This window comes from Scyliorhinus torazame, chromosome 14, assembly GCF_047496885.1.
Source record: "Scyliorhinus torazame isolate Kashiwa2021f chromosome 14, sScyTor2.1, whole genome shotgun sequence".
In the NCBI taxonomy this organism is placed as follows: Eukaryota; Metazoa; Chordata; class Chondrichthyes; order Carcharhiniformes; family Scyliorhinidae; genus Scyliorhinus; species Scyliorhinus torazame.
In genome coordinates this window covers 170808265-170832658 of record NC_092720.1, presented here as the reverse complement: position 1 = coordinate 170832658, position 24394 = coordinate 170808265, and the positions used below count along the sequence as shown (strand labels likewise).

Sequence of the window (24394 nt, the reverse complement as noted above, 5' to 3'; positions counted from 1 at the left end):
CTCACAACCAACCCCACTCCACTCACAACCAACCCCACTCCACTCACAGCCAACCCCACTCCTCACAGCCAACCCCACTCCACTCACAACCAACCCCACTCCACTCACAACCAACCCCACTCCACTCACAACCAACCCCACTCCACTCACAACCAACCCCACTCCACTCACAACCAACCCCACTCCTCACAGCCAACCCCACTCCCCTCACAGCCAACCCCACTCCTCACAGCCAACCCCACTCCACTCACAACCAACCCCACTCCACTCACAACCAACCCCACTCCACTCACAACCAACCCCACTCCACTCACAGCCAACCCCACTCCTCACAGCCAACCCCACTCCACTCACAGGCAACCCCACTCCACTCACAGGCAACCCCACTCCACTCACAGGCAACCCCACTCCACTCACAACCAACCCCACTCCCCTCACTGCCAACCCCACTCCACTCACACCAACCCCACTCCACTCACAGGCAACCCCACTCCACTCACAGGCAGCCCCACTCCACTCACAGCCAACCCCACTCCACTCACAGGCAACCCCACTCCACTCACAGCCAACCCCACTCCACTCACAACCAACCCCACTCCCCTCACTGCCAACCCCACTCCACTCACAGGCAACCACACGCCACTCACAGGCAACCCCACTCCACTCACAGCCAACCCCACTCCACTCACAGCCAACCCCACTCCTCACAGCCAACCCCACTCCACTCACAGCCAACCCCACTCCACTCACAACCAACCCCACTCCACTCACAGCCAACCGCACTCCACTCACAACCAACCTCACGCCACTCACAGGCAACCCCACTCCACTCACAGCCAACCCCACTCCACTCACACCAACCCCACTCCCCTCACAGCCAACCCCACTCCCCTCACAGCCAACCCCACTTCTCACAGCCAACCCCACTCCACTCACAGCCAACCCCACTGCACTCACAACCAACCCCACTCCACTCACAACCAACCCCACTCCACTCACAACCAACCCCACTCCACTCACAACCAACCCCACTCCTCACAGCCAACCCCACTCCCCTCACAGGCAACCCCACTCCACTCACAGCCAACCCCACTCCACTCACAGCCAACCCCACTCCACTCACAGGCAACCCCACTCCACTCACAGCCAACCCCACTCCCCTCACAGCCAACCCCACTCCCCTCACAGCCAACCCCACTCCACTCACAGCCAACCCCACTCCACTCACAGCCAACCCCACTCCACTCACAGGCAACCCCACTCCTCACAGCCAACCCCACTCCACTCACAGGCAACCCCACTCCACTCACAGGCAACCCCACTCCACTCACAGCCAACCCCACTCCACTCACAGCCAACCCCACTCCACTCACACCAACCCCACTCCCCTCACAGCCAACCCCACTCCTCACAGCCAACCCCACTCCACTCACAGCCAACCCCACTCCACTCACAACCAACCCCACTCCACTCACAGCCAACCCCACTCCACTCACAGCCAACCCCACTCCACTCACAACCAACCCCACTCCACTCACAACCAACCCCACTCCACTCACAACCAACCCCACTCCACTCACAGCCAACCCCACTCCACGCACAGCCATGCCTCTGAGGAACCAGCCCTATGATTCGAGGATGCCGACCCGGGCAGCTTTCTGGATGCGGTCAAGGCCAGAAGGGATGTCCTGTTCCCCCTGCGGGTCCAGGAGGGTCAGCCACAGGGCAGCCAGTGCCACCTGGGATGAAGTGGCAGCAGCTGTAAGCTGGGGAAGTGTGACGAGGAGGACTGGCGCCCAGTGTCGCAAGAAGGTCAACGGACTCCACCAGACCGCACGGGTGGGTTGGCATTGGACCACCCTCTGTCCTCAGGAATACATTCGGCAGACCCCCCAATCAGCTCTGTCCCTTGCCCCGGCCCACCCATGGCCAGCAGTGTCACCCTATAATCCATCCCATTCCCCCTCCAGACTACCCACCACTCACACGCCCCAGCCCCAATCCCCCGTCGCCCTCCATACTCCATATCCCCCATTCTCCCCCATCCACCCCCATGCGGCCCATCTCCCCCCCCCCCCCCCCCCCACTGAAACCCATCAGATATGGATGTCAGTGACACTGCAGCAAGTCCACAGTCGAATGGAGGAGTCCCACGAGGGCAGCTGCTGCGGGGTCCCCGATATCAACCATTGCAGTAATATCTGGAAGGGATTGCAGAGGGTGTGAGACTGACAACCAGATGTGTCTTCGGCCATGCGCCCCTCGAGGACCCCCATTGCTCCCCCCCACCAACCTCCTGCCATCTGACAGGCCCTGCCCCTGCACCAAGCCGCAGCGGGGGCCCTGCTCACCGGACCCAAGAGCCTGTACCCCAGACACCCGCACGTAACGTTACCTGGACCGAGCTCTGGTCCCCTCCCGGGTGCTGGGGACCGGCCACTGGGTGGTCGGACGTTGGCCGCTGCGTGCAGGGTTTTGACTCCCGCAGTGTCCAGGCATCATGGTCTGATTCTGATGCTCGGCAATTTCCCCCACAGGCGACATTGCACATCTCCCCAGGAGCATCCACGTGGGAGGTGTGAAGTGCTCACTTAACTACGATTGCCAATTCCCTATTAGCAATGGCCTCTGCGGTCAGTGGGGGTTATGGATGGTCGGTGGTGCAGGTGGGCTGGGGTTGCCCCTGGAGCGGGTGCACACTGTACAGGGGTTGACATGGCGGACCCGCGGGTGCTGAGACGCGCATCTCTTCCCCTCACTCAATAACCCATTAAATCAACAATTTAAATCTCAATGATAAAAATATCAAGAATTCTACAACCCTGTCAGATTGTGTGAAATTATTCAGGTTGTTTCCACATTGCTGTGTGGACCATGGAACAGAGCTGTTAGTGCTCACAGCTCTGTGACCTCCTTCCACACCAACACACTGACTTTCTGAGGTTCCCTACACCAGTGTTCTTCAAACTTTTTTTCGGGGGACCCATTTTTACCAACCGGCCGACCTGCGCGACCCACCATGTTCTCTTACCTTGTTTGCTGCTGATAAAAATGGAGGAAATGGTTTTGGGTCCCTTTGGCCCTCGTACACGCTCCTCCAATGGAACCTGTTGGATGAAGGTGAAGCCTTCCGGTGTCGGAAAGTATAGAGTCTCCATCTGTCCAAAGTTCTGCATTTTCTTCCTGTAAAATTTTATCAAATTAAACCCCCCACCCCCACCGAACTTGTAAAAACAAATAAAAAATAAAATGAGTAAAATAAATGAATAAAAGCGACTACAGAACTTGTAAAACGAAAAGCTGCAACCTTTAAAAAACATAGAGGCCGCACTGCGCATGCGTGCCCAATTATGTGCGGCGTATTTTTTTTTTTAACATGTTCGGGGCCGCTTGCAGCCGGCGTTATGAAAAGCTGGCTGCTGCGCAGGGATGTGCGCGATCAGGAGCGCCGCGGACAACGGCTCCGCGACCCTCCCGACACCCGCGCCCCCCGACTTTGAAGAACACTGCCCTACACTTATTTGAATTGAGTTCACGGGTGGAGGGGCTTTAGGGTGAGGGGTATGAGGATGGGTGGGTGCAGGGACGCGGTGTATCGATCACCCCCACCTTGGCAGTGGGCTAACCCAGAGGAAAGTGGGTTTCCGCTCCTCACAGGACGAATTCCCGCCCTCGGGAGCTGCGGCCAATCTGCTTCACTGTCATCTTCATTAGTCCCAGCAGCACCACCACTGAGTAGTGGTCACTGCTGGAACTGCAAGCAGGTCCCAGGATGGAGTCAGGCACAGTGTGCAGATAAAGGTGTGAGGAGGGAACCAGAAGCCTATGGAAGGGAGTGAGGGTGTGCTGGAGGCAATGTAGGGGGAACAAATTGGGGGCTAACATCTTGGAAGACGCCCCCGATATGATCCCCAAATGAAGTCCTTCCCGGTTTTGACACAGAGTTTAAATTAACAATCTTCCCTCTCCCATCCGCCTGCCCACACCAACTCTATCATCGTGCACGCAGCGTAATAATTGAGCCAAGGAGCTTGTCAACAAGTTCAATTTCCCATCATTGCACATCTGGAGCACTGTGGACAGTATTAGTCTGTTTATTTAATGAAGCTTCTAAATGTGTTGGAAGCAATTCAGAGAAGGTTTACCAGACTAATACCCGGAATGGGCGGGTTGTTTTATGTGGAGAGTCTGGTCAGGCTAGTGTGATGATCAGTGTATAATTTATATTTCTGTGTCGGTCAGGGTAAGTTGTGTCTGTGTCCAAAGTTAATCACAGGAGGGGTTGTTGGAGTCAGATTGTCTGTAGAATCTAAGGACAGCAGTGAGTCTCTGAAACTCTCTCCCTCAACAGGACGTGGAAGCTGAATCTTTGAATATTTTTAAGGGAGAGCTGGATAGATTCTTGCTGGACAAGGGGGTGAAAGGTTATCGGGGTCGGCAGGAATGTGGGGCTGAGGTGACAATCAGATCAGCCATGATCATATTGAAGGTGGAGCAGGCTCGAGGGGCCGAGTGGCCTACTCCTGTTCCTTGGTCATCTGTTCGTACGTAGAGCTGTTCACACTCACAGTCTCTGTGACCTCCTTCCTCACCAAGACACTAACTTTCTGAGGTTCTCTACACTTCTCATTACTGAGAAGCTGGTGACACTTCACCCTCACCTCATTGGGAAATGTGTTAAAGTTTGATTCACTAAAGTTATGAGGCATCTTCCTCTCCTCTGTCTCTCGCTGTCATCTTCTTTTCTGTGAACAAGTGAATCAATGCTGATGGGAAGCAGTGAATGATGCTGACATTTGGTATGAACTCAGCCACTTCACACTGAATTGAACCTCAACAAGTGCCCATTCCAAGAGTCACAAGCTGCTGAGTGAATGAATTAAACCTTTCTTGTGAAATCAGGAAAGAAGAATTCAGACAAGTCAAACACCAATTATTTATTGATTACAAATATTTATTGATTACAAATTACAGTTATCAGCTCTCAGAGAGAAACATTGGTGATCTAAATAATAACAGATTTTCTTGTGTAAAAATATTTTAGTTATCAATTTTATGAAAGGTTCATTACACAACAGTTCAAATTTAACATTGCGTAAAGTGCAAAAGAAATAAGTTTCTCTGAATATCAAAATTATCTCTGAGTTTCCTCAATGTATTTACCTTAGTTCAGGTTAATTACTCGGCCTGAAGAAGGGCTGGAAGATAAGAACGTGCAAGAGAAAAACAGTCCCTGAAGATCCCTTCGACTGTGAGAGGCGTCACATTTCTGATACTGGATGGAAACGTGACATGAGCTATTCTCACTTGAAGTGTCGAATCCCAACCAGGATCTGTGATCCACTGTTCAATCTGTGGAAACACATTCCCAGGAAAAATAGATTACAATCATCAAAGTACTGAGTGTCAACAATGAGCTGTAATTCTGTGTGTCGCTGTGATATGGAAGGATGGACAATGATGGCCAGGGTCTCACTAGAACAGGCCAATCCCGTTATTCATCAATGAGACTCCGGGAATGTCCTGCAGTGGAACCCAGTAAACCCACGAGGTAAGGAATGGAGAGAAACACGATAATCGGTTCAGGGTCAGGAGGGAGTGAAATTAGTCTGACATGTTTTAACAGTGTCTGGGAGAGTGAGACAGGGTCAGGAGGGAGTGAAATTAGTCTGACAGGTTTTAACAGTGTCTGGGAGAGTGAGACAGGGTCAGGAGGGAGTGAAATTAGTCTGACAGGTTTTACCAGCGTCTGGGAGGGTGCGACAGGGTCAGGAGGGAGTGAAATTAGTCTGACAGGTTTTAACAGTGTCTGGGAGAGTGAGACAGGGTCAGGAGGGAGTGAAATTAGTCTGACAGGTTTTAACAGTGTCTGGGAGAGTGAGACAGGGTCAGGAGGGAGTGAAATTAGTCTGACAGGTTTTAACAGTGTCTGGGAGAGTGAGACAGGGTCAGGAGGGAGTGAAATTAGTCTGACAGGTTTTACCAGCGTCTGGGAGGGTGCGACAGGGTCAGGAGGGAGTGAAATTAGTCTGACAGGTTTTAACAGTGTCTGGGAGAGTGAGACAGGGTCAGGAGGGAGTGAAATTAGTCTGACAGGTTTTAACAGTGTCTGGGAGAGTGAGACAGGGTCAGGAGGGAGTGAAATTAGTCTAACAGGTTTTAACAGTGTCTGGGAGAGTGAGACAGGGTCAGGAGGGAGTGAAATTAGTCTGACAGGTTTTAACAGTGTCTGGGAGGGTGAGACAGGGTCAGGAGGGAGTGAAATTAGTCTGACAGGTTTTAACAGTATCTGGGAGGGTGAGACAGGGTCAGGAGGGAGTGAAATTAGTCTGACAGGGTTTAACAGTGTCTGGGAGAGTGAGACAGGGTCAGGAAGGAGTGAAATTAGTCTGACAGGTTTTAACAGTGTCTGGGAGGGTGAGACAGGGTCAGGAGGGAGTGAAATTAGTCTGACAGGTTTTAACAGTGGCTGGGAGAGTGAGACAGGGTCAGTCGGGAGTGAAATTAGTCTAACAGGTTTTAACAGTGTCGGGGAGAGTGAGACAGGTTCAGGGGGGAGTGAAATTAGTCTGACAGATTTTAACAATGTCTGGGAGAGTGAGACAAGGTGAGGAGGGACTGAAATTAGTCTGACAGGTTTTAACAGTGTCTGGGAGGATGAGACAGGGTCAGGAGGGAGTGAAATTAGTCTGACAGGTTTTAACAGTGTCTGGGAGAGTGAGACAGGGTCAGTCGGGAGTGAAATTAGTCTAACAGGTTTTAACAGTGTCGGGGAGAGTGAGACAGGGTCAGTCGGGAGTGAAATTAGTCTGACAGGTTTTAACAGTGTCTGGGAGAGTGAGACAGGGTCAGGAGGGAGTGAAATTAGTCTGACAGGTTTTAACAGTGGGAGAGTGAGACAGGGTCAGGAGGGAGTGAAATTAGTCTGACAGGTTTTAACAGTGTCTGGGAGAGTGAGACAGGGTCAGGAGGGAGTGAAATTAGTCTGACAGGTTTCAGCAGTGTCTGGGAGGGTGAGACAGGGTTAGGAGGGAGTGAAATTAGTCTGACAGGTTTTAACAGTGTCTGGGAGGGTGAGACAGGGTTAGGAGGGAGTGAAATTAGTCTGACAGGTTTTAACAGTGTCTGAGAGAGTGAGACAGGGTCAGGAGGGAGTGAAATTAGTCTGACAGGTTTTAACAGTGTCTGGGAGAGTGAGACAGGGTCAGTTGGGAGTGAAATTAGTCTAACAGGTTTTAACAGTGTCTGGGAGAGTGAGACAAGGTGAGGAGGGACTGAAATTAGTCTGACAGGTTTTAACAGTGTCGGGGAGAGTGAGACAAGGTGAGGAGGGACTGAAATTAGTCTGACAGGTTTTAACAGTGTCTGGGAGAGTGAGACAGGGTCAGGAGGGACTGAAATTAGTCTGACAGGTTTAAGCAGTGTCTGGGAGAGTGAGACAGGTTCAGGGGGGAGTGAAATTAGTCTGACAGGTTTTAACAATGTCTGGGAGAGTGAGACAAGGTGAGGAGTTAGTGAAATTAGTCTAACAGGTTTTAACAGTGTCGGGGAGAGTGAGACAGGGTCAGGAGGGAGTGAGATTAGTCTTGTGGTGTTGGGTGCTCTGGTGCACAGATGAGCCAACACAGTTGTATGTGGTACAACTCTATTTTATTATAACTCTTATAATACAGTTCGTTCTGGATACTCTGCACGTGCTGTCTCCCTAAGTGTGTTTGGCAACAGATGTGTCCTGGTTCTCCTCTGCAGCTAATACTGACCACCGGGGGTCGTGTCTGTGCTTTTATATCTTTCTGTCATTGGTTGTGGTGTTGTGTGTTCTGATTTGTCTGTTGGTGTGTCTATCATGATGTGTGTGTTTGAATATCATGACATCCCCCCTTTTTACAAAGATATGTGCCTACGTGGTTATAAATATAATTGTGTCGTGAGTGCATCGAAGAGTGTGTGTGTGTGTTATGTACAGCGTGTGTATACGACGTAACTATTTACATGGGGCGATGTCGGGTGCGTCACACTAACAAGGTTGTACCATAACAAAACTTGGATGCGAGAGAAAAAAAAACTTGAACATTGGTCTGGTCAGACGATATCTGGAACAATAAACAACAACAGGTTATAATCCAGAAGTGTTTGACTTTTTGAACGTATGAACAGCGTTATAAGTCCAGTCTAATGGGTGACCGCCTCAAAAATGGGCTGGTCCTCAAGCCGGTTCAGCTGTGGAGATTTGGGGTCACACTGGTTCACCTTGGACTGTTGGAGGTGATGCTGTTGCCGAAGTCTCTACTTTACCATTTGTTGTACTTCGTGCAGTGCTTGGTTTTTTCATTCGTGCAAATATAACATTCAACATCTTTGTTAGTGGTGCCTTGGCTGTGGTTTGGTTCTGGTGGCGATGGAAGGGGCATGATCCGTGGCATCTCCACGAAGTCATCCTTGGGAACCAGTGGAGGATCCGGCGTGTGCGTACGGTTCAGTTGCGAGCGTGGAAGGCGGCGCAAAGCTCGCTGATTGCGCCTATGCACCAATCCATCCGCCCTGCATGCCAGGAACAAGGTGGAGTCTTTTTCTTTTTCTGTTTGTGGTGGACGGCATCTTGTAGCCGATGGGTCGTCGCCATCGAAGTAGCACCATCACTAATATCATGCAAGGCGATGACTGTGCCAGATGTGGAAGTTGGCCGAGACCGTGTACGCTGGTTCCGGCCACCTGCTGTGCCGGAAGGGCGACTCCGCAGAGAAACGTCGAAGCATGTCGCCTTGGAGAGAGAATTGTTGCTCGCATCAACGTCTGGCGATGGCGCGAATTGGTGTGTCCATCTTGGACCGCCGGTGCTGGTTGCCACTGCCGAACCAGTGGGACTGCCACGCGATCCATTCCCTGTCGCCGTGGCATCCACCGTCACCCTGAGCGTGCCATCACCAAGGCCGCGACACCGCCCGTCCGGAGCAAGGTCTGGCGTGCGCGAATCAGAGTCGGCGCTTGGCTGCTCCCCATCTGGAGTCCGGTCTGCCTTCCGTCGATGCCCCCCGTCCGGAGTCCCAACAGGTTCACTGGAGGCAGCCGAGATTCCCTGAAGCTGCACTTCTGGAGTCGGAACATGCAGGAATGCACCAACCAGTGGAGAGGGTCGAGCCATCGAGGGTGGAAGCGGTGCGCCGCCACCGCAGTCGTCAGTGGTCCCACCGTGATCGTCGAGTGCCACGGTACGCACTAGGCGAGGTCTGTCACCTTGCACCTTTTGCATGGGAAGTGGGATGCTGTCGTCACTCGTCTCACATCCCGTGGATAGATCCTCATTAGCAGCTTGCTGTTCACTAGGGTTGGGTAAATTGTCAGAGTTTTCATCTGGTGGTGCACACCATGTCGGTGGACTGTCATTGTCTTTCCGTTGTCCTTCATTTGGGCTTTTCTTCTTTGGAATTTTAAATCTTCCCCCAGACATTGCAGAACCTTGTTTATTACCCCCAAATTCTCCCATACGTATGGTCTCGAATATAGGATCCAATGTTTCTATCGACATTGTACTATTTTCCAAAGAACATTCCGTTTCACTTTTCTTCTCAGGTGCCTCATATGTATCTTTGTCTAATGTACATGCCTTCATGGTCTCTGGGTCTGATTTTGCTGGGACTGGCATGGTCACAGTCTCTCTTTTACTGTTCTCAATTGCCCACATTATACTCCCCATACATAACTGCTTAATCACTGGGGTTAGTGTGGTACAATGGATAATCGGGTCGACCTTATCTGCATCTTCACCATTAGTGGAAAGCACACTTGGTTCACTTGAAACTGCTGTGGGTTTTAAATTCGTTATCTGGCTACTCGATGTCGGTGTCCTCAGGATTCTTGCTCCAATGTTCTGCTCAATAATCAGTGGAGCGTGTATAGGTTCAATGCAATTAATGTTCCCCTCAAGGTTTGAAGAGTCATTACTGACTAACTGCTGGTCTCCGAAGTTGGGATTTTGCGGTGTTGTGTTGAAGGGAGACATTTGTCCCTGCTGTAGATATGATTCAGGTTGTGTTATTTCCATTACCTGAGGATCAATGTCTTGTCCATTTTTTCGATCCGTACTAAAACACTGGCAATTCTCAGTCTGCTCCTTGCAAGTTAAACATTCAATTAATTTTGTTAGCAAATCCTCAGCATCCTTCTGTGGCCGTGCAGCATTATTAATCTCTGTTCGGCTATAATGATCCTGAAGGTCAGCGCATAAACCTTTTTTCTTCGGGCTTGGACGAGGCGATTCCTTTGGCTTGTCTTCAGTTGGGCTTGAACAGTCTTCAGCGCTGTGCCCTTCATTGTAGCATGAGAGACCGTCATGTTCATGCTGCTGTGTAGTGGAGCATGGTAGGCTGTTATAGCCTTCTTGCTGTTCACGTGAGCATGGCAGACTTGCATCGTCTGCCGCTGGTTGGTCAGGAGAGGTTGCTAGACCCTCATGGTCTTGTTCCTGCAAGGCCTGCGCTCTGGAGTCTTGCGTTCCTTCCATCGTGGAGTCCGTCCACGAGCTCTCTGTGGAGGCTTGTGACACTGGAGTCACTTCTTGTTCGTGCAAGGACTGCGCTCTGGAGTCTTGCGTTGCTTCTATCGTGGAGGCTGTCCACGAGCTCTCTGTGGAGGCTTGTGACACTGGAGTCACTTCTTGTTCGTGCAAGGACTGCGCTCTGGAGTCTTGCGTTGCTTCTATCGTGGAGGCTGTCCACGAGCTCTCTGTGGAGGCTTGTGACACTGGAGTCACTTCTTGTTCGTGCAAGGACTGCGCTCTGGAGTCTTGCATTTCTGCAATTGTGGAGTCTGTCCACGAGCTTGCTGTGGAAGCTTGTGACACTGGAGTCACTTCTGGTTCATGCGAGGACTGCACTCTGGAGTCTTGCATGTCTTCTTTCATAGAGTCGGGAACGTTGAGCGGGACGTGGACCACGCTCTGTGTGGCAGCAGGGCACTCTCCGTGTGCTTGCACCGCTCCCTGTCTGTTAATGTCAGGCTGCAGCATCATCCGGTACTGATAAGTTGGAACGTCATATCTGCTGGATTGAAGATCCTCAAATCCGAAAAATGAATCCGCATCTGCGTCGGATTCAATGTGGGGGCCGCCAATGTGCAACACGAAAGGTTCGTCCGAGTCATAGTCATATAGGACCACGGAGCTATCATTGGGCTCGCGAGGTCCGGAAACACTGTAAAGATCGTCATCGAAGTATTCAAGGTCGGAATCATCGGCTTGTGCGTAGGTAACTGCTTGTCGGAGGGTTCTTCGGAGGTCAAATTCATCTCCTGGGTCAATTTGCGGCACTGTGCTGTCATTCCAGGTGAGGGAAGGTTGTTTTACAGCTTTAACAGATTTTTGTTTTTTTGATTTGGGACGTTTCCCTTTTAAATTGGATTTGGGACGTTTCCCTTTTAAATTGGTGCAGTCTGGGGCCTCTGACATCCTGACGCTCGGTATGTAGCACGTAGGAAGCGACTGCGCATGCTCAGATCGCTGTTCCTTTACCGATGTCCGTTTTCTTGACTGCGCATGCGCAGCGCAAACGATACTTCCGGTTCTGCGCACTGCTCGCGCAACTGTGCTAGCGTGATACCTTTAGCAAGATGGCCGCCGACCTCGACCCAGCCTTCTCTCAGGCCCGGGATTTCGGCCTCTGGGAATTTGGGCTCCGGGATCCCAGCCACGAGGTGAGTACTGCAGCTTTTCTTACCTTTATGTGCCGATTGGATTGCGTTTTCTTCACAGTACTTGGAGAATTTGCCCAGGACTGCCTGGTAATCGTACCTTTGCTGCCTCCTGAAGAACCTGAACCTTCTGAATATTTCTCTTGCCCTTGCACCGGCGATGGTGAGGAGAAATTCAATTTTTTCCCTATCATCCAGGTCTTGCAGTTCAGCTGCCACCAGGAACAATTCGAACATTTGCCGGAATCGCCGCCAGTTTTCGCGGAGGTCGCCGTGGCACTGGAGCGGCTGCGGAACCGGGAGCTCGTACATCATGCCTGGGCACTGCTGGTTGTCTGTGTACACGGAGGTATGCCGGCAGGTATCGATCCACTCCTGTACCATGTGGTGTTGGGTGCTCTGGTGCACAGATGAGCCAACACAGTTGTATGTGGTACAACTCTATTTTATTATAACTCTTATAATACAGTTCGTTCTGGATACTCTGCACGTGCTGTCTCCCTAAGTGTGTTTGGCAACAGATGTGTCCTGGTTCTCCTCTGCAGCTAATACTGACCACCGGGGGTCGTGTCTGTGCTTTTATATCTTTCTGTCATTGGTTGTGGTGTTGTGTGTTCTGATTTGTCTGTTGGTGTGTCTATCATGATGTGTGTGTTTGAATATCATGACAAGTCTGACAGGTTTTAACAGTGTCGGGGAGAGTGAGACAGGGTCAGGAGGGACTGAAATTAGTCTGACAGGTTTTAACAGTGTCTGGGAGGGTGGGACAGGGTCAGGAGGGAGTGAAATTAGTCTGACAGGTTTTAACAGTATCTGGGCAGGTGAGACAGGGTCAGGAGTTAGTGAAATTAGTCTGACAGGTTTTAACAGTGTTTGGGAGAGTGAGACAGGGTCAGGAGGGAGTGAAATTAGTCTGACAGGTTTTAACAGTGTTTGGGAGAGTGAGACAGGATCACGAGCAAGTGAAATTAGTCTGACAGGTTCTAACAGTGTCTGGGAGGGTGAGACAGGGTCAGGAGGGAGTGAAATTAGTCTGACAGGTTTTAACAGTGTCTGGGAGGGTGAGACAGGGTCAGGAGGGAGTGAAATTAGTGCGACAGGTTTTAACAGTGTCTGGGAGAGTGAGACAGGGTCAGGTGTTAGTGAAATTAGTCTGACAGGTTTTAACAGTGTCTGGGAGGGTGAGACCGGTACAGGAGGGAGTGAAATTAGTCTGACAGGTTTTCGAATTGTCTGGGAGGGTGAGACAGGGTCAGGAGGGAGTGAAATTAGTCTGACAGGTTTTAACAGTGTCTGGGAGAGTGAGACAGGATTACGAGACAGTGAAATTAGTCTGACAGGTTCTAACAGTGTCTGGGAGATTGAGACAGGGTCAGGAGGGAGTGAAATTAGTCTGACAGGTTTTTACAGTGTCTGGGAGGGTGAGACAGGGTCAGGAGGGAGTGAAATTAGTCTGACAGGTTTTAACAGTGTCTGGGAGGGTGAGACAGGGTCAGGAGGGAGTGAAATTAGTGCGACAGGTTTTAACAGTGTCTGGGAGAGTGAGACAGGGTCAGGTGTTAGTGAAATTAGTGCGACAGGTTTTAACAGTGTCTGGGAGGGTGAGACAGGGTCAGGAGGGAGTGAAATTAGTCTGACAGGTTTTAACAGTGTCTGGGAGGGTGAGACAGGGTCAGGGGGGAGTGAAATTAGTCTGACAGGTTTTAACAGTGTCTGGGAGGGTGAGACAGGGTCAGGGGGGAGTGAAATTAGTCTGACAGGTTTTAACAGTGTCTGGGAGGGTGAGACAGGGTCAGGGGGGAGTGAAATTAGTCTGACAGGTTTTAACAGTGTCTGGGAGGGTGAGACAGGGTCAGGAGGCGGTGAAATTAGTCTGACAGGTTTTAACAGTGTCTGGGAGAGTGAGACAGGGACACGAGTGAGTGAAATTAGTCTGACAGGTTTTAACAGTGTCTGGGAGGGTGAGACAGGGTCAGGAGGGAGTGAAATTAGTCTGACAGGTTTTAACAGTGTCTGGGAGGGTGAGACAGGGTCAGGAGGGAGTGAAATTAGTCTGACAGGTTTTAACAGTGTCTGGGAGAGTGAGACAGGGTCAGGAGGGAGTGAAATTAGTGCGACAGGTTTTAACAGTGTCTGGGAGAGTGAGACAGGGTCAGGTGTTAGTGAAATTAGTCTGACAGGTTTTAACAGTGTCTGGGAGGGTGAGACAGGGTCAGGAGGGAGTGAAATTAGTCTGACAGGTTTTAACAGTGTCTGGGAGGGTGAGACAGGGTCAGGGGGGAGTGAAATTAGTCTGACAGGTTTTAACAGTGTCTGGGAGGGTGAGACAGGGTCAGGGGGGAGTGAAATTAGCCTGACAGGTTTTAACAGTGTCTGGGAGGGTGAGACAGGGTCAGGAGGGAGTGAAATTAGTCTGACAGGTTTTAACAGTGTCTGGGAGAGTGAGACAGGGTCAGGAGGGAGTGAAATTAGTCTGACAGGTTTTAACAGTGTCTGGGAGGGTGAGACAGGGTCAGGAGGGGGTGAAATTAGTCTGACAGGTTTTAACAGTGTCTGGGAGAGTGAGACAGGGACACGAGTGAGTGAAATTAGTCTGACAGGTTTTAACAGTGTCTGGGAGGGTGAGACAGGGTCAGGAGGGAGTGAAATTAGTCTGACAGGTTTTAACAGTGTCTGGGAGGGTGAGACAGGGTCAGGAGGGAGTGAAATTAGTCTGACAGGTTTTAACAGTGTTTGGGAGAGTGAGACAGGGTCAGGAGGGAGTGAAATTAGTCTGACAGGTTTTAACAGTATCTGGGAGAGTGAGACAGGGTCAGGAGGGAGTGAAATTAGTCTGACAGGTTTTAACAGTGTCTGGGAGGGTGAGACAGGGTCAGGAGGGAGTGAAATTAGTCTGACAGGTTTTAACAGTGTCTGGGAGAGTGAGACAGGGTGAGGAGGGAGTAGAATTAGTCTGACAGGTTTTAACAGTGTCTGGGAGGGTGAGACAGGGTGAGGAGGGAGTGAAATTAGTCTGACAGGTTTTAACAGTGTCTGGGAGAGTGAGACAGGGTCAGGAGGGAGTGAAATTAGTCTGACAGGTTTTAACAGTGTCTGGGAGAGTGAGACAGGGTGAGGAGGGAGTAGAATTAGTCTGACAGGTTTTAACAGTGTCTGGGAGAGTGAGACAGGGTCAGGAGGGAGTGAAATTAGTCTGACAGGTTTTAACAGTGTCTGGGAGGGTGCGACAGGGTCAGGAGGGAGTGAAATTAGTCTGACAGGTTTTAACAGTGTCTGGGAGAGTGAGACACGGTCAGGAGGGAGTGAAATTAGTCTGACAGGTTTTAACATGTGTCTGGGAGGGTGAGACAGGGTCAGGAGGGAGTGAAATTAGTCTGACAGGTTTTAACATGTGTCTGGGAGGGTGAGACAGGGTCAGAGGGAGTGATATAAATCGGAGATATATTAAAATTCTACGTACTGAATTATGAAGGCTCTGGAACAGGGACATCAGACGCTGAGAAAATATGAACAGAATGTTAGAAATTAAACAAAATATAAACATCATGAGTGAGATTTTTTCTTTCTCTCACTGGACCCAAATTCAATCAGCTCTCAGTATTAACTAAACTGATTCACACCTGGTAAATGAGCACAGAGGGAGTGGAGGGTGAATAAGTGGAGGGTGAGGGTTATGAGGTTGATATAGTGGAGGCTGTGGGAATTGAGGATGAGAGATATGAAGGTGAAGGAGATGAGGTTCATGGAATGGAGGAGGAGGCTATGGAAGTGGAGGGTGTGGGAGTGGAGTGTGATGGAGTGGAGGGTTGGTGGAGAGAATGGAGGATGATGCAGCGGAGTGTGAGGGGGTGGAAGGTGAGGGAGTGGAGGGTGAGGGAGTGGAGGGTGAGGAAGTGGCACATGAGGAAGTGGAGAGTAAGGAGGTGGAGGGTGAGGTAGTGGTGAGGTATTGAAGGGTGAGGAAGTGGAGGGTGAGGAAGTGGCAGGTGAGAGAGTGGCGGGTGAGGAAGTGGAGGGTGAGGAAGTGGAGGGTAAGCAGGTGGAGGGCAAGGAGGTGGAAGGTAAGGGGTTGAGGTAAGGTAATGGAGGGTGGGGGAGTGGAGGGTGAGGTCGTGAAGGGCGAGGGAGTGGAGTGAGGTAGTGGAGGGTGAGGAAATGGAGCGGAGGACGTGGAGGATGAGATAGTGGAGGGTGAGATAGTGGAGGGTGAGATAGTGGAGGGCGAGGGAGTGGAGTGAGGTAGTGGAGGGTGAGATAGTGGAGGGTGAGATAGTGGAGGGCGAGGGAATGGAGTGAGGTAGTGGAGGGTGAGGAAATGGAGCGTGAGGAAGTGGAGTGTGAGTTAGTGGAGGGTGAGATAGTGGAGGGTGAGATAGTGGAGGGTGAGGTAGTGAAGGGCGAGGGAGTGGAGTGAGGTAGTGGAGGGTGAGATAGTGGAGGGTGAGATAGTGGAGGGTGAGGGAATGGAGTGAGGTAGTGGAGGGTGAGGAAATGGAGCGTGAGGAAGTGGAGTGTGAGATAGTGGAGGGTGAGATAGTGGAGGGTGAGGTAGTGAAGGGCGAGGGAGTTGAGTGAGGTAGTGGAGGGTGAGGAAGTGGAGGGTGATTGATTGCAGACAAGCACTGAATCGTCTCTGGAATTTGAGTCGAATGTTCCAACATTGTGAGTGTTGACTCGTCTAAGAGGTGATTTCACTGAAACAGAATATTCTCGGCGGATTTGACAGGGAAGCTGTAGGATACTGGGCTTGAGGCCGTCGCCGTGCCCATGCGCGGACTCGGAACCGGTAGTTCAGGGTCCCGTACCCGCAGCTAAAGCTGTGAGAAGCACCCCGAGGCCCTGCCAGCCCCCTGCAGGTAGGAGAATAGTTCTTAATTTTTTTCAGGAAAGTCTGGCAAGAAACGCCAGTGTTCTTACGCTGGCGTGGGGACAGCCCCATTTTTGGAAAATCCAGCCCAGTGTTTCCTCTGACTGGAGAGTTGGGATCTCGGATTCCCAGTCTGTGGATCAGTGATCAGTCACTGGGACTATGATGATGGGAAATGTCTTCTCTCCGAGGGTTGTGAATCTTTGGAATTGTTTATCCAGAGGGTTCTGGATGATCAGACGATGCGAACGTTCAGCCCCGGGATTCAGCAATCCTGAAGCACTGAGGCAGCAAGAAAACTGGGAATGATGTGGGAAAGGGGAAGTGGAACCGAGCTGAAGTGGAATCATTGAGAATCATAGAAACTTTCAGCACAAAAGGAAACCATTCTGCCCATCTAGCTGTACTGGCCCTTTGGGAGAACCACCATGCTTTGTCCCAGATTCCCACTTTTTCTCTTTCCTTGTAATTTCCTCATCTTCAATATCTGTTCAACTTCCTTTTAATTGTTTGATGGAATCAGCTTCCACCACATTGCCAAGTGTAGCATTCCACATCCCGACATTCCCAGAGTGAGAAACATTTCTCCTCTTCTCCTCTTATAGATTGGAATCTATAACCGCGAGTCATTGATCATTCACCAGAATCATTTTTGTCCATCTATAAAAATCTTTCATCACCCGGAAACTCTCAATTCAATTCCCTCTTCACCTTCTCTGTTCCCAGGAGAACAGTCTGAATGTTTCCAATCTGCCTGTTGCTTTTCAGTTTCAGCCAGGATCTTACTGATGATGGAACAGGCCTGAGGGAGACAACCTGACGTTGACCCAGGCTCCGGAAATGTCAACAACAATCCCAGCCCTGCCAATCCTGCAAAGTCTACCTTTCTAACATCTGGGGCTTTGTGCCAAAGTTGGGAGAGCTGCCCCACAGGCTAGTCAAGCTACAGCCTGACATAACCATACTCACAGAATCATACCTTACAGAGAATGTCCCAGAAGCCACTAGCACCATCCCTGGGTACGTCCTGTTCCACCAGCAGGACAGACCCAGCAGAGGTGGCAGCACAGTGGATACAATCAGGCAGGGATTGCCCTGGGAGTCCTCAACATCCACTCTGGACCCTATGAAGTCTCATGGCACCAGGTCAAACATAGGCAAGGAAGTGTCCTGTTGATTACATGTCCACCATCAGCTGATTAATCAATACCCCTTCATGTTGAACAGCACTTGGGGGAAGCACTGAGGGTGGCAAGAATGGGGGACTTCAATGTCCATCACCAAGCTTGGCTCAGTAATACCACCACAGATTGAGTTGGTCGGGTCCTAAAGGACGTAGCTGCTAGACTGGGACAGCAGCAGGTGGTGAAGGAGCCAACAAGAGGGAAAAACATTGTCCTCATCCTCACCACTCTGCCTGCTGCAGATGCATGTGTCCGTGACAGTACCGGTAGAAGTGACCACCGTACAGTCCTTGTGGAGACAAAGTCCCGTCTTCACATTGAGGATGCCCTCCATTGTGTTGTGTGGCACTACCACCGTGCTAAATGGGATAGATTCAGAACAGATATAGCAATTCAAGACTGTGCATCCATGAGGCACTGTGGGACATCAGCAGCAGCAGAATTGTACGTGACCACAATCTGCAACCTCATTGCCCGGCATATCCCCCACTCTACCATTACCACCAGCCAGGGGACCAAGCCTGGTTCAATGAAGAATGCAGGAGAGCATACCAGGAGCAACATCAAGCATACCGAAAAATGAGGTGTCAACCTGGTGAAGCTACAACACAGGACTACTGGTGTGTCAAACAGCATAAACAGCAAGTAATAAATGAAACCATTCCACAACCAACAGATCACATCTGAGCTCTGCGGTCCTGCCACATCCAGCCGTGAATGGTGGGGGACAATTAAACAACTCACTGGACGAGGAGGCTCCACAAATATCCCCATCCTCAATGATATCTGTGGGAAAAACAAAGCGGAGGCATTCGCAACATCTTCTGCCAGAAATGCCAAATGAATTATCCATCGCCGTCTCCTCTGGAGGTCCCCAGCATCACAGATGTCGTCTTCAGCCAATACGATTCACTCCACGTGACATCAAGAAATAGCTTACGGCACTGGCTACTGAAAAGGCTATGGGCCCTGACAATATTCCTGCGATAATACTGAAGACTTATGTTCCAGAACTTGCCTCTTCCCTGGCCAAGCCGTTCCAGTACAGCTACAACACTGGCATCTACCCGGTGTCATAATATACATTCAGGTACATGATGGAGTGCAGACAGGCAGTGATTGACACACAGGATGACCAGTGAGCACACAGAACACAGCAGTCAATCACCAGACAGGACACGACCACTATAAAGCCAGAAGGCACCAGTTTTCCCGCTCTCTCGCGATCCAGCCTCTGAGACAGTCAGAGCTTGTGAGCAGCAGCTAGAACAAGCACCATGTGGTAGTCAGTTAGTCTGGTCAGGTTAGCCTCAGGTCTCCAGTCAAGTCAGCATAGTGTCAACCCACAGTTAAGCATGTATTATAGTTAGTTGTTCAATAAAATCGTGCTGCATCTTTTCAAGTGTTAGAAGCCTGTCTCTCTCTACACTGCATCAAACGCAATCCACATAGACCCAGCTTACCCAACACATCATGGTACGAGTGAGTAATGCTGATCTTTGACGGACCTCCCTTGAGATAATCTGCCTTTGACCAGCGATCAGCCATCCGGTAACATGGACAGCGTCTGCCCACCCCACAGCTCGCATCGCCGGCAACCTCGGTGCTAACTAGAAGATATTCAAACAGAAGTTCCAGCTCTATCTTGAAACCACCGACCTCCAGGCCGCATCGGATGCCAGGAAGATTGCGCTCTTCCTTTCTACAGCCGGGGACCACGCTATCCACATCTACAAGGCCCTCATATTTGCTGAAGGCGAAGACAAGACGAAGTTTGAAACAGTCCTGCTGAAGTTCGACAGCCACTGTGACATTGAGGTGAATGAGAGCTTTGGACGGTATGTTTTCCAGCAGAGGCTTCAGGGTAAGGATGAACCTTTTCAGTCATTTTTAACCCATCTCCGCATACTCGCGCAGTCATGCAACTATGACTCGACAACTGATTCCATGAAAATTGCCCCAGGTATGTCCCGTACACAAGAATCAGGACAAATCCAACCCAGCCAATTACCGCCCTATCAGTCTACACTTAATCATCAGTAAAGCGATGGATGGGATCATCAACAGCACTATCAAACGGCACTTACTTAACAATAACCTGCTCACGGATGTCCTGGTTGGGTTCCTCCAGGGTCACTCAGCTCCTGACCTCATTACAGCCGTGGTTCAAATATGGACAAAAGAGCTGAATGCCAGAGGTGAGGTACGAGTGACTGCCCTTGGCATCAAACCATCATTTGACCGAGTGTGGCACCAAGGAACCCTAGCTAAACTGGGGTCAATGGGAATCAGGGGGAAACTCTCTGCTGGTTGGAGTCAATCCTGGCAGAAAGGAAACTGGTGATGGTGGTTGGAGGTCAATCATCTCAACTCAAGGACATCACTGCAGGAGTTCCTCAGGGTAGTGTCCTCGACCCAACCATCTTTAGCTGTTTCATCAATGACCTGCGTTCCATCATAAGGTCAGAAGTGAGAATGTTCGCTGATGACTGCACAATGTTCAGCAACAGCATATACTTACCATATAAATACTGTGACAACAAGAGTAGTTCAAAAGCTCGGAATCCTGCAGTGAGTAATTCACCTCCTCCATCCCCAAAGCCTGTCCACCATTTATAACGCAGAGGTCAGGACTGTGATGGAATGCTCTCCACTTGCCTGGATGAGTGCAGCTCCAACAACAATCAAGAAGTTTAACACCATCCAGAACAAAGCAGCCCACTTGATTGCTCCCCCTTCCACAAATATTCAAACCCTCCACCACCGTGGCAGCCGTGTGTACTATCTACAAGATCCACTGCAGAGACTTGCCAAGGTTCCTTAGGGAGCAGGTTCCAAACCCAGGACCGCGACCATCTAGAAGGACAAGAGCAGCAGATACCTGGGAACTCCACCACCTGGAGGTTCCTCTCAAAGTCACTCATTATCCTGACTTGGAAATATATCACCATTCCTTCATTGTTGCTGGGTGAAAATCCCAGAAGACTCTCCCTAACAGCACAGTGGGTGTACCTACACCTCAGGGACAGGAGCAGTTCAAGAAGGCAGCTCTCCACCACCTTCTGAAGGGCAATTAGACATGGGCAATAAATGCTGGCCTGACCAGTGAAACCCACAGATGCTGTACCCAATCCAAATCACCTCATTTTGTTATTGAAAATATGGAAAGATGTGTCATTTGAAACATGGAAGTTTGGCAAGATCTGGTCTGAGAGAAACATGAGAGAATACAGGGAAAGATCCCACAAAGGGTTCACAGCAGCTGCCAGGGAAGGATTGTAAAATGCAGATATCCTTGGTCAAGCAGGCTTAGCAGACAAGACAAACAGGATTTTGAATGAAGCCAAAAACAATGGCTCACACCTTCATTGAAAGTAACTATCTTAGTTAGGATCTGGAAAAGAATGGATGAGGTTCAGTTGAATTCTAGGTGTGAAAATTTGCTAATCCCAGGTAAATTAAAGAAAACTGGAGACTATCAGTCTACGAAAAACATAATTTAAAGCCAAAATCAAAGTCAAAATTGAGCTGAGGACACAATTGGAAAATAAAACTATAGAAATGACAGGAATTAAAAGTAACACCTCTTGAAGTCAAAGCATTTTGAACATCACAAAGGAAACAATGTAATCAGATCTAAGAGATGAAGTCATGTCAAAATGAATACTTAGTTGGATTAGAAGGTTTAGATCAAAGATACTTTTTACAATCAAAGAAAATAAGAATTACTTTACAATAACGTCATAAAAACCTAACTGTTAGAAAGAGAATATAAACCTGAAGAAAGAGAACCAGAACCAGAACGAGAAGCAGAACTCAGAGAGAGAGAGAGCGGGGAGAAGCAGAGTCAGATTACAGTCAGCTCGGTCATGGGAAAGAGACAGGGCATAGCAGCCGAGCTAAAATAGCTAATACATCTAAGGAAGACTAGAATTTAAATAGGAAGATTCAGCTCAGAGTCAGCTCAGAGATAGCCAGCAGACAGGACACAGCAACCAAGCTCATCAGCGAATACATCTAAAGAAGACCAGACTTTAAAGAAGATTGATTGTCAAGTTGGGCCTGAAGGTCCCTTCAACCAACCAGAAGGATACAGAAGCAAGATCTTTTTACTTTTCTGTAAAGACAGCGATTGCATCTTTTAAAAAGAGAAAAAAATAAAAATAAAATAACTTAAAAGTTTTAACCTGAAACAGTGGTTATTAGCTTACTTTACTTACTTAGCAACGCAGGACCCAGGATATCAATGCTACTTAGGGGTAAGTAGGTAACATTCTTCGGTGAAGGTATGGGTTATACCGGGGGATAACTTGAAAACATAGTTTGACCTGAATGGCACCCACTGAAGCTTGCATCGGAGTCAGGGAGTGAGAATCCCTGATCACTATTTAGAATGTCGGCCCTTTTTGGTATAGGGGGACTTCTAAGAATAGTGGTGAGTTTTCAAAAACAACTTTCACACAGTCACTGTACCCCATCCGAGGCATTACGTCAAATCCCAAAAGTACATTTTAAAACATGGCCCATTCTGGCTCCTATTTCTTATGTTCATCTCCCTGAGTCAGTGGCACCTGGAGTGGAAGGTGAGGGCTGGAAAAAGAAGGTCTGGAGTCTGAGCGAATGGAGGGTGAGAATCTCCCCGTGTAACCCGGAGTTATTCCCAGGAGAAGTAATTTGACAACTTTCAATCCCGTCTATTTGTTTCCCAACAATCTGTCCCTCAGTCACTTACTGTGAGCTGTTGTGTAGATCACACTCGGTGAATCTGCAGAAGTAAAATAAATGTCGGTTAGAATGGGGAATAATCCATTATCAGAGAGTGAGAACCCAGTAAGTGTGAGGAAATGGAGATTGTGTGAGAAACACTCATTCCCACACTCCCCTCCATCCTTACACTTTATGGAGATCCTGTAAATCTCTTCCATTCCATCCATATTCAGTAGGTGAGGATGTGAGTGTGTGTGGTGGGTTTAATGATCAATATTAGACCTGGTCTGGGCTGATCACACAAAGGAAGATCAGGCAGGGAACAAGATGTGTTTATACATGTCTCTGTGTGTGGGAATTAAATCAGCTCATTCAACACAGTGTCCTGTACTCCCAGTATTGGAGATTCTCCACACTCACTCTGTCCCCTCAGTTCTACATTCCCCTCTCTCTCACTCTCCCCTCTCAGTGTCCTGTACTCCCAGTACTGGAGATTCCCCACACTCACTCTGTCCCCTCAGTTCTACATTTCCCGCTCTCTCACTCTCCCCTCTCAGTGTCCTGTACTCCCAGTACTGGAGATTCCCCACACTCACTCTGTCCCCTCAGTTCTACATTCCCCTCTCTCTCACTCTCCCCTCTCAGTGTCCTGTACTCCCAGTACTGGAGATTCCCCACACTCACTCTGTCCCCTCAGTTCTACATTCCCCTCTCTCTCACTCTCCCCTCTCAGTGTCCTGTACTCCCAGTACTGGAGATTCCCCACACTCAATCTGTCCCCTCAGTTCTACATTCCCCTCTCTCTCACTCTCCCCTCTCAGTTTCCTGTACTCCCAGAACTGGAGATTCCCCCAAGCTCACTCTGTCCCCTCAGTTCTACATTCCCCTCTCTCTCACTCTCCCCTCTCAGTTTCCTGTACTCCCAGAACTGGAGATTCCCCCAAGCTCACTCTGTCCCCTCAGTTCTACATTCCCCTCTCTCTCACTCTCCCCTCTCAGTGTCCTTTACTCCCAGTACTCGAGATTCCCCAAGCTCACTCTGTCCCTCAGTTCTACATTCCCCTCTCTCTCACTCTCCCCTCTCAGTGTCCTGTACTCCCAGTACTGGAGATTCCCCACACTCACTCTGTCCCCTCAGTTCTACATTCCCCTCTCTCTCAGTCTCCCCTCTCAGTGTCCTGTACTCCCAGTACTGGAGATTCCCCACACTCACTCTGTCCCCTCAGTTCTACATTCCCCTCTCTCTCACTCTCCCCTCTCAGTGTCCTGTACTCCCAGTACTGGAGATTCCCCACACTCACTCTGTCCCCTCAGTTCTACATTCCCCTCTCTCTCAGTCTCCCCTCTCAGTGTCCTGTACTCCCAGTACTGGAGATTCCCCACACTCACTCTGTCCCCTCAGTTCTACATTCCCCTCTCTCTCACTCTCCCCTCTCAGTGTCCTGTACTCCCAGTACTGGAGATTCCCCACACTCACTCTGTCCCCTCAGTTCTACATTCCCCTCTCTCTCACTCTCCCCTCTCAGTGTCCTGTACTCCCAGTACTGGAGATTCCCCACACTCACTCTGTCCCCTCAGTTCTACATTCCCCTCTCTCTCACTCTCCCCTCTCGGTGTCCTGTACTCCCAGTACTGGAGATTCCCCCACACTCACTCTGTCCCCTCAGTTCTACATTCCCCTCTCTCTCACTCTCCCCTCTCTGTGTCCTGTACTCCCAGTACTGGAGATTCCACACTCACTCTGTCCCCTCAGTTCTACATTCCCCTCTCTCTCACTCTCCCCTCTCAGTGTCCTGTACTCCCAGTACTGGAGATTCCACACACTCACTCTGTCCCCTCAGTTCTACATTCCCCTCCCTCTCACTCTCCCCTCTCAGTGTCCTGTACTCCCAGTACTGGAGATTCCCCACACTCACTCTGTCCCCTCAGTTCTACATTCCCCTCTCTTGTT

The 24394-nt window shown here is 49.9% G+C and overlaps 1 protein-coding gene across 2 annotated transcripts in view; it reads right to left on the bottom strand.

The window, feature by feature from the left end:
• Positions 1-4933: 4933 nt before the first annotated feature.
• Positions 4934-24394, bottom strand: part of LOC140390212 (class I histocompatibility antigen, F10 alpha chain-like) — a 350169-nt gene continuing 330708 nt past the window's right edge. For both annotated transcript variants that reach the window (XM_072475181.1, XM_072475180.1), the window contains 3 exons: positions 22469-22501; positions 15146-15181; positions 4934-5352 (listed from right to left, as the gene is read on the bottom strand). In XM_072475181.1, the coding sequence (XP_072331282.1) occupies positions 15150-15181; positions 22469-22501 (65 nt within the window). In that variant the 3' untranslated portion in view covers positions 4934-5352; positions 15146-15149. The remainder of the gene's footprint in view (positions 5353-15145; positions 15182-22468; positions 22502-24394) is intronic.